The sequence below is a fragment of the Pempheris klunzingeri genome, chromosome 23 (genome assembly GCF_042242105.1).
Source record: "Pempheris klunzingeri isolate RE-2024b chromosome 23, fPemKlu1.hap1, whole genome shotgun sequence".
NCBI classification, from domain to species: Eukaryota; Metazoa; Chordata; class Actinopteri; order Acropomatiformes; family Pempheridae; genus Pempheris; species Pempheris klunzingeri.
The window spans coordinates 1823761-1834143 of record NC_092034.1 but is presented as its reverse complement, the minus strand read 5'-3'; the positions used below and the strand labels follow the sequence as shown (position 1 = coordinate 1834143).

The 10383-nt window shown below is 45.6% G+C and overlaps 1 protein-coding gene across 1 annotated transcript in view; it reads left to right on the top strand.

The window, feature by feature from the left end:
- LOC139222944 (intraflagellar transport protein 46 homolog) overlaps positions 1 to 7654 on the top strand; it is a 7918-nt gene extending 264 nt beyond the window's left edge. The window contains exons 1-5 of the mRNA XM_070854855.1: positions 1 to 151; positions 641 to 954; positions 2168 to 2261; positions 6639 to 6770; positions 6849 to 7654. The exon at positions 1 to 151 is cut by the window's left edge and continues 264 nt beyond it. Of these exons, the coding sequence (XP_070710956.1) occupies positions 23 to 151; positions 641 to 954; positions 2168 to 2261; positions 6639 to 6770; positions 6849 to 7202 (1023 nt within the window). The 5' untranslated portion in view covers positions 1 to 22 and the 3' untranslated portion in view covers positions 7203 to 7654. The remainder of the gene's footprint in view (positions 152 to 640; positions 955 to 2167; positions 2262 to 6638; positions 6771 to 6848) is intronic.
- Positions 7655 to 10383: the final 2729 nt, after the last annotated feature.

Here is a 10383-nt window from a genome sequence, read left to right as displayed (position 1 = left end):
CCCGGTGGTCTGTCAGCGTCCCATGGAGCAGACTGACCGGGCCAAAGGCACCAGGCTGCTGAAGAACCAGCCCTACGACGAGAGCCTGGAGGTGGCCGACTCCGAGGAGGTAGCGAGCGTCTGCAGCCCGACTCCCCGCAGCCAGAGACAGGTAACATCCTCCGGTCACCACCGGGGACATCCACGGCTACACTGGCTGTAGTATCTGGTAGTAAAAGTACACAGGTATTCTCAGCTTCATGTAAAGTATCAGTAGTAAAAGTACACAGGTATTCTCAGCTTCATGTAAGGTATCAGTAGTAAAAGTACACAGGTATTCTCAGCTTCATGTAAAGTATCAGTAGTAAAAGTACACAGGTATTCTCAGCTTCATGTAAAGTATCCGTAGTAAAAGTACACAGGTATTCTCAGCTTCATGTAAAGTATCCGTAGTAAAAGTACAGAAGTATTCTCAGTTTCATGTAGTAACAGTACAGCAGTAACAGTACTGCAGTAACAGTGAGGTACTGGCTGAGTTCAGCCTCGTTCATCTTGTTCATCTCAGTTTTAACGGTTGTCGTTTCCACCTGTGACATCACTGGTTTCCACCTGTGACATCACTGGTTTCCGCCTGTGACATCACTGGTTTCTGCCTCTTCAGTCGGAGTCCTGGAGGAGCAGGAGGGGGCGTGGCCTCATGTCGGCCAACAGCGGCAGTGACGAGTTTGATGAAGACCACAAGCCTCTGAGGACCAACGGGCTGGCCGGCGGGCTGGCCGGCGGGCCGCCCAGGGTCGGTCCATGCGACGAGGAGGACGAGGAAGACGAAGAGGACGAGGAGGAGGATTCTGACGAAGAGGACTCGGACGATGACGACGAGGCCAGCAAGGCTCCCGAGGGGGCGTACGACCCCGCCGACTACGCCAACCTGCCTGTCAGCAGCGAGATCAAGGAGCTGTTCCAGTACATCACACGGTGAGTTCACAGCTCGTCAGAGGACGCAGCAGCACCTGAAGGGAAACACCTGAAAAACACCAGACACCAAAGCTGACAATTCATTCATCAATTCATCTTTTTACCTCACAAGGTCCAATACTTTCTAATATCTCCTTCTTTTTAATATTCCCCCTATTTAGATTATATTTATGTTTATTTTCATACTTCCTTTACTGTAGCTGTTCATGTTTTTATATCTCTTCTGTCTGCTGTGACGGTGTGAATCCCCCCGTGGTCGTTATACTCGACTGATCGATCACTGAGCTGATCGTCACGGCTCTGAGTCCCTTTATGGAAACATGTGATGAGACCGATATTGAGGAGAACGTCTCCTAAAATGATTGTGGATATATTTGAAATCAAAATATAGTTTCTACTCTACTGAGCAGAAATGACGAGTTCAAGTGTTTTATTTGTAAGTAACTTTATTTATATAGAACCTTTTCAAGAGCAAAGTACTTCACAAGGTAAATGTACATATAGACGTAAACACAAAGACACCATAACATGAGATCATTACAGAAGCAGACAAAAGGCCCAGACAACCTCAGAAGAACAATCTGCTTTGGTTTTAAGCCTCGACAAAGACATCAGAGGACCCCAGGGACCTGCTGGTGATGCAGAGCTCAGTGCGTGATTACAAGAACGTTGATTGTGACATAAAGTGAGCGAAGAGCAACTAAATGCGTCCCAGCAGTCGTGTTCTGAGTATTTATGGACGGTCCAGTAAAAAAGGAGCTACAGTGGTGAAGACGAGATAGAGGCACGAATGAACATTTCACTGTTTTTAAGAAATCTTTTCTTTCATAGCATTAAAGCAGTGATTTAAAGTTCATACGCGTATTTTGATGTTCAGGTTTACAGGGTGTAATGTTCAAACGCTCTGCTGCTTCGCTCTCGCCTCCGACATCCTCCTCGTGTTACCGGGAGCTGGCGTTAGTGAGGCAAAAAAACAAGGGTCACATGATCAAGAGATCCCCTTATGACATCATGAAGGGAGCCAAATGTAAATGCAACGTTTTCACACACATTTACTGACAGATGGAGCTCTTCCTCATAGTTTGGTGGTTCGTAGACACACGTCTGATGTTGAAACGACATTACAAAGTGCATTTTTTAAATAATATGGGACCTGTGGGTTTAAATGATTATGATCTATGAATCAGACGTAATGGATGCTGTCTCCTCTCAGCTACACCCCTCAGTCCGTAGAGCTGGAGCACAGCCTGAGGCCGTTCATCCCAGACTACATCCCAGCTGTGGGAGACATCGACGCCTTCCTGAAGGTACAAACACACACTGGGTGCTTTTCAACTCGCTAACTTATGCTCCCTCCTCCTCTCCTCTCCTCTCCTCTCCTCTCCTCTCCTCTCCTCTCCTCTCCTCTCCTCTCCGCCCGGGATCCAGACATCTTTCCAGTCTCCTCCAGTCCTTTAAATGCACCTTGGGGAGACACAGGCTTACCCCGCAGCTCCTCTGACCTTCCTCAGTGCTGCAGGAACAGGAAGTGCCCTTTTGTTTTGTACGGTTACCATGCCTACAGGTGCCTCCATCTTTGCTGTGTGCAGTTACCATGGCTATAAGTATCACTGTGCAGCGAGTTTCCTCCATAAATCCAGTTCTGTTTGTAAACTCTGAACCTGCTCACCTAGCATCACCATTAGTATCACCATCAGCATCACCATCAGCATCAGCATCAACATCAGCATCAACATTAGTATCACCATCAGCATCAGCATTAGTATCACCATTAGCATCAGCATCAGCATTAGTATCACCATTAGTATCACCATCAGCATCAGCATCACCATTAGTATCAGCATCACCATCACCATCAGCATCAGCATCAGCATTAGTATCAGCATCAGCATCAGCATTAGTATCAGCATCAGCATCACCATCAGCATCAGCATCAGCATCACCATCACCATCACCATCAGCATCAGCATTAGTATCAGCATCACCATCACCATCACCATCAGCATCAGCATTAGTATCAGCATCACCATCACCATCACCATCAGCATCAGCATTAGTATCAGCATCAGCATTAGTATCAGCATCAGCATCACCATCACCATCAGCATCAGCATCAGCATCACCATCAGCATCAGCATCACCATCAGCATCAGCATTAGTATCACAATTAGCATCAGCATCAGCATTAGCATCACCATCAGCATTAGTATCACCATCAGCATCACCATCAGCATCACCATCACCATCACCATCAGCATCACCATCACCATCAGCATCACCATCAGCATTAGTATCACCATCAGCATCACCATCACCATCACCATCAGCATCAGCATTAGTATCACAATTAGCATCACCATCACCATCACCATCACCATCAGCATCAGCATCACCATCAGCATTAGTATCAGCATCAGCATTAGTATCAGCATCACCATCACCATCAGCATCAGCATCAGCATTAGCATCACCATCAGCATCAGCATTAGTATCACAATTAGCATCACCATCAGCATCACCATCACCATCAGCATTAGTATCAGCATCAGCATTAGTATCAGCATTAGTATCAGCATCACCATCACCATCACCATCAGCATCAGCATCAGCATCAGCATTAGCATCACCATCAGCATCAGCATTAGTATCACAATTAGCATCAGCATCACCATCAGCATCACCATCAGCATCACCATCACCATCACCATCAGCATTAGTATCACCATCAGCATCAGCATCACCATCACCATCAGCATTAGTATCACCATCAGCATCACCATCACCATCAGCATTAGTATCACAATTAGCATCAGCATCAGCATCAGCATTAGTATCAGCATCAGCATCAGCATTAGTATCACAATTAGCATCAGCATCACCATCAGCATCAGCATCAGCATCACCATCACCATCACCATCACCATCACCATCACCATCACCATCACCATCAGCATCAGCATCAGCATTAGTATCACAATTAGCATCAGCATCACCATCAGCATCACCATCACCATCAGCATTAGTATCACCATCAGCATCAGCATTAGTATCACCATCACCATCAGCATTAGTATCACCATCAGCATCACCATCAGCATTAGTATCACCATCAGCATCACCATCAGCATCAGCATCAGCATTAGTATCACAATTAGCATCACCATCACCATCAGCATCAGCATTAGTATCACAATTAGCATCAGCATCAGCATCACCATCACCATCACCATCACCATCACCATCACCATCACCATCACCATCAGCATCAGCATCAGCATCAGCATCACCATCACCATCACCATCACCATCACCATCAGCATCAGCATTAGTATCACAATTAGCATCAGCATCACCATCACCATCACCATCACCATCAGCATCAGCATCAGCATCAGCATCAGCATCACCATCACCATCACCATCACCATCACCATCACCATCAGCATCAGCATCACCATCACCATCACCATCACCATCAGCATCACCATCACCATCAGCATCACCATCAGCATCAGCATTAGTATCACCATCAGCATCAGCATCACCATCACCATCACAATTAGCATCAGCATCAGCATTAGCATCACCATCAGCATTAGTATCACCATCAGCATCACCATCAGCATCACCATCACCATCAGCATCAGCATCAGCATCACCATCACCATCAGCATCACCATCAGCATTAGTATCACCATCAGCATCACCATCACCATCACCATCAGCATCAGCATTAGTATCACAATTAGCATCACCATCACCATCACCATCACCATCACCATCAGCATCAGCATCACCATCAGCATTAGTATCAGCATCAGCATTAGTATCAGCATCACCATCACCATCAGCATTAGCATCACCATCAGCATCAGCATTAGTATCACAATTAGCATCACCATCAGCATCACCATCACCATCAGCATCAGCATTAGTATCACAATTAGCATCACCATCACCATCAGCATCACCATCAGCATTAGTATCAGCATCAGCATTAGTATCAGCATTAGTATCAGCATCACCATCACCATCAGCATCAGCATCAGCATCAGCATCAGCATTAGCATCACCATCAGCATCAGCATTAGTATCACAATTAGCATCAGCATCACCATCAGCATCACCATCACCATCAGCATCAGCATCAGCATCACCATCACCATCACCATCACCATCACCATCACCATCAGCATCACCATCAGCATTAGTATCACCATCAGCATCAGCATCACCATCACCATCAGCATTAGTATCACCATCAGCATCACCATCACCATCAGCATTAGTATCACAATTAGCATCAGCATCAGCATCAGCATTAGTATCAGCATCAGCATCAGCATTAGTATCACAATTAGCATCAGCATCAGCATCAGCATCAGCATCAGCATCACCATCACCATCACCATCACCATCACCATCACCATCAGCATCACCATCACCATCACCATCACCATCACCATCACCATCACCATCACCATCACCATCAGCATCAGCATCAGCATTAGTATCACAATTAGCATCAGCATCACCATCAGCATCACCATCACCATCAGCATTAGTATCACCATCAGCATCAGCATTAGTATCACCATCACCATCAGCATTAGTATCACCATCAGCATCACCATCAGCATTAGTATCACCATCAGCATCACCATCAGCATCAGCATCAGCATTAGTATCACAATTAGCATCAGCATCACCATCACCATCACCATCACCATCAGCATCAGCATTAGTATCACAATTAGCATCAGCATCAGCATCAGCATCACCATCACCATCACCATCACCATCACCATCACCATCACCATCAGCATCAGCATCAGCATCAGCATCAGCATCACCATCACCATCACCATCACCATCACCATCACCATCACCATCAGCATCACCATCACCATCACCATCACCATCAGCATCAGCATTAGTATCACAATTAGCATCAGCATCAGCATCAGCATCAGCATCAGCATCACCATCACCATCACCATCACCATCAGCATCAGCATCAGCATCAGCATCAGCATCAGCATCACCATCACCATCACCATCACCATCACCATCACCATCAGCATCAGCATCACCATCACCATCACCATCACCATCAGCATCAGCATCAGCATTAGTATCACCATCAGCATCAGCATCAGCATCAGCATCACCATCACCATCACCATCACCATCACCATCACCATCAGCATCAGCATCACCATCACCATCACCATCAGCATCAGCATCAGCATCAGCATCACCATCAGCATCAGCATCACCATCAGCATTAGTATCACCATCAGCATCAGCATTAGTATCACAATCAGCATCAGCATCAGCATCAGTATCACCATCACCATCACCATCACCATCACCATCAGCATCAGCATTAGTATCACCATCACCATCAGCATCACCATCACCAGAGAAATGATTAAAAAAGATATTATTGGCTGCTGGTGGAAACTGTTGGACCTTCAGGTGTGATGGTGTGTGATTCTTCAGCTTGTTGAATAAAACTTTATTAACAGTTAATTTGTGCTTTCGTCCGTCTTTCACATTATCGTTTTTCTTGGTTACAAAGAGCCAAACATGTCGTCGTAGTTGTGGCTGAGGAAGTGTCGCTGGCAGTAGTGCTTCACCTCTCTGACCTCTGGCCTGACTGTTACCTGTGTGGCGTTCAGGTGCCGAGGCCGGATGGTAAAACGGACGATCTGGGTCTGCTGGCTCTGGACGAGCCCAGCGTGAAACAGTCGGACCCCACGGTGCTGTCGCTGTGGCTGTCGGAGGAGACCAAACAGCACGGAGCCACCGAGGTACATCACACACACACACACACACACACCCACCAGTCAAATTAAGGTAGAATAGTAAAAACGACCCTCTCTCTCCAGCTGAAGAAGGTGGCGAGCGTCGCCAGCCCCCAGACGAACCCCCGTGCGGTGGACAGCTGGGTGGACAGCATCAGCGCCCTGCACCGCTCCAAACCCCCGGCCAGCGTCCAGTACGCCCGCCCCATGCCGGACATCGACGGCCTGATGCAGGAGTGGCCGGCCGAGCTGGAGGAGCTGCTGGGCCGCCTGCCGCTGCCCCCCGCCCGCCTGCACTGCAGCACGGCCCAGTACGCCGACGCCGCCTGCGCCCTGCTGGACATCCCCGTGTACGGCAGCAGGATCCAGTCCCTGCACCTGCTGTTCAGCCTCTACCTGGAGTTCAGAGACTCGCAGCACTTCACACGCCGAGCCTAGAGACCCACCTTCACACTTCACTGGCTCAGACGCTCGGGGATCATAAGGGAGGAAATATCCAGTTTGATTCTGTTCACCCGCCGTCTGTTCTCTGTCTTTACAACCTGAGACAGACGGACATGTTTCTATGTATTATAGTAATGTTATATAATGAAGCATTAGATTAAAAACAGCAGCATCCACTAAATACTCTCCTTTTCTCTCCGACTCCAAGAAGAAACAGTTTTGCTTCATGTGTGTTTTTGAATGAAGCGTAACATCAAAGATGAGTTTAAAGTCACAGTCAGTAGTTTTCTTTTTAACGCTGACGCCGGAGCTTCAGGCCTCACAGACAGTAAAGATGGAGGAAGGAAGAGCTGAAGTCGGTCTTCTCATCAGACTTCTGGGTGAACTGGTTCATTCATGCTTTGGTTTCCTCCACCAGCTCCGCTTGATAATAAAATGTTTGTTTAGAATAACTGAATTTGTCTGTTTGATTCTTCAGGTTTCGTCAGGAGTTGAAGTTATTCAAACAAATGACTCAGGATTTCTAGACAATGACTTTCTATGTGGAGGAGTGGATGTTTCATGTTCTCTCTGTGGGTTCTCTTCAGCTCTCCGGCTTCCTGCCGAAGACACTGCGGTTAACTGGTGAGTCTAAACAGGTCGTAGGAGTCAGTGGTCGTCTGTCTCTATGTGATTGGCTGGTGACCGAGGATAAGCGGTATCAATGACGGATGAACTGACTTACTATGTAAAAGAATGAGAAACCTCAAAATTATAACTTAGTATCCCAAAGTATATCAAACTATTGACTTAGTATTTCAAAATAACAACGTATAGTATCTTAAAATAATGAGAAACCTCAAAACTATGATCAAGAGAAGAAGAAAATATTGACTTAGTATCTCAAAATGACTTATGGACAGAGGTGTGACCAAGTCATTGTTTTGCAAGTCACAAGTAAGTCTCAAGTCTTTGCCCTCGAGTCCCAAGTCAAGTCCCAAGTCTTGATCTAGTCAAGTCTAGTCAAGATCTAATTTGATTGGATGTCGGGCTGACAGCGCGCTTGCTCAGGTACACACACACACACACACACACACACACACAGATATAGATATATAGAGGTCCATGTCAACATACTTTTTAATCTTTGGGTTTGGGGAAAGTAGCAAGTCTTTTCAAGTCAAAAGGGTCAAGTCCAAGTGAAGTCACGAGTTACTGATGTTAAAGTCCAAGTCGAGTTGCAAGTCTCTTTACATTTTGTCAAGTCGAGTCTAAAGTCATCAAATTCATGACTGTCCACACCTCTGCTTATGGACTAATATGAACTAATGTGTCTGATCTATCTATCTATCTATCTATCTATCTATCTATCTATCTATCTATCTATCTATCTATCTATCTATCTATCTATCTATCTATCTATCTATCTATCTATCTATCTATCTATCTATCTATCTAATGATAACTTGAAATATTGATAAACCTCTAAATAATGACTTAATGGACTAATGTATCTGATATTGAGGCAATTTATCTTATTTATGTGTCCTCTCCCATTACAGAGGCTGTGTCTGCTTTCTCAAGTATGCAAACCAGTGTGGTGCCAAGAACCCACGTTATCTACTGCCCCCCCAATCCAGGCGAACTGCACATTTCAAATTATGAAGATCTCCTACCTGTTTTCTACTGGCTTGTGCAGGTTGTAGCCTGGGTCTCGGCACAGCAGCCCACATCGTATTCTTTCCAATCCTGCCGACAAATACGGTAAAGGAAGGATTGGATTTTGATCAGCTTTATTTTAGCCGACACTGATGTCTTATTATCCGTCCCGATCATAAAGTGCTCCCTCAGGGACGGATAACCTTTCACATTATGTACAATTCAATCAGGTTATCTGGCCTCAGACCAACAAATATGAGACCCAACAACAGATCAACAACAGCACAATGTCCTCATTGTCACGCTGTTGGATGAAACCCAGCACATAGCTGCGGTAGGGTGTACCCAACACATGCAATGAAATGTTCCCTCACCTGTGCTGATTGATCAGTTTCGCAGTAAGTTGATAGAATGTTGTTTAACAGGTGTACAGGACGTCTATTCACCCTTTGCCTATAAAGGTTATCCTTAAAGGTCGCAGGGGGCTGGCACCAATCCCAACTCAGATTGGGCGAGAGGCGGGGTCCACCCTAGACTGGTCGGCAGTCCATCAAAGGCCAACACAGAGATAGGCAGACAACCATTCACGCTCACACTCACACACCATTGCTGACCTACCTGAGCACACAGGTATCCTGACCCATTCAGTGTGTGGTGACACCTTTAAGTTATGAGGCAGGAAACAGCTCATAGGGATCTGATAATAGTGCTAAAGGAACAGTAGTTTGGAATCATTCATAGAACGAAGGTGCTCAGGTTGCAGCTTAGACAGCAGAAAGAAACAGAGAAACAACTAAGGAAGCAATGGAGCAAGGCGACAGTAGATGAGAGAGGGGGGGTTTAATGTTTTGCAAGAAGAGTACTCAAGTACTCAGGAGGGCAGAGTAACTGAGAGAGAGCAAGCAAGAAAAAGGAGCAAGTCAAGACAGCCTTTTATTTCTTCCATTTAACTTGATCACAGCTAATTAGTTTCTTTTACTCCTGTGCAATACACACATGTATGTTTTATATTTTTTCTCATATTTTTATATTTATGTTTACTTTATATTTGTTGAATCCCTTGTTTTTGCAATACTTCTTTTACTGACACTTTATTTCTGTCTCTGTTGCTGTTAACGAGTGAATTTCCTCGGTTTCAGATTAATAACGTCTCTCTTATCTCGGAATTTTCAGATTCTTAGCAGAACACAGCATTTCAAGTGGTGACATCCCAAACTTCCTCAAAGTGCTCCAGTGGAAAGCAGGGTAAGTCAGTAAGCATTTTGTACTCACAACATCTCTCTAAAGTGTACGGTCTAAAATGTACAGGTGTATGTCTGATACGTAACGACAAACTACTGGGAAGTGGGGAAGCAAGTGAACAGGTGATGGAGTGAATGCCTCGAGGCAGATTCACAATGTGCACATGTGCCGTTTCATAAGAAAGGATTGGTTAGAAAGGATTGTGAATCTGCCTCGAGGCAGAGCCAGTAGCTCTGAATGAGACTGGGTTGGTGACAAATACCACTTTCACCACAGAGTCATAGGACGTGGGAAG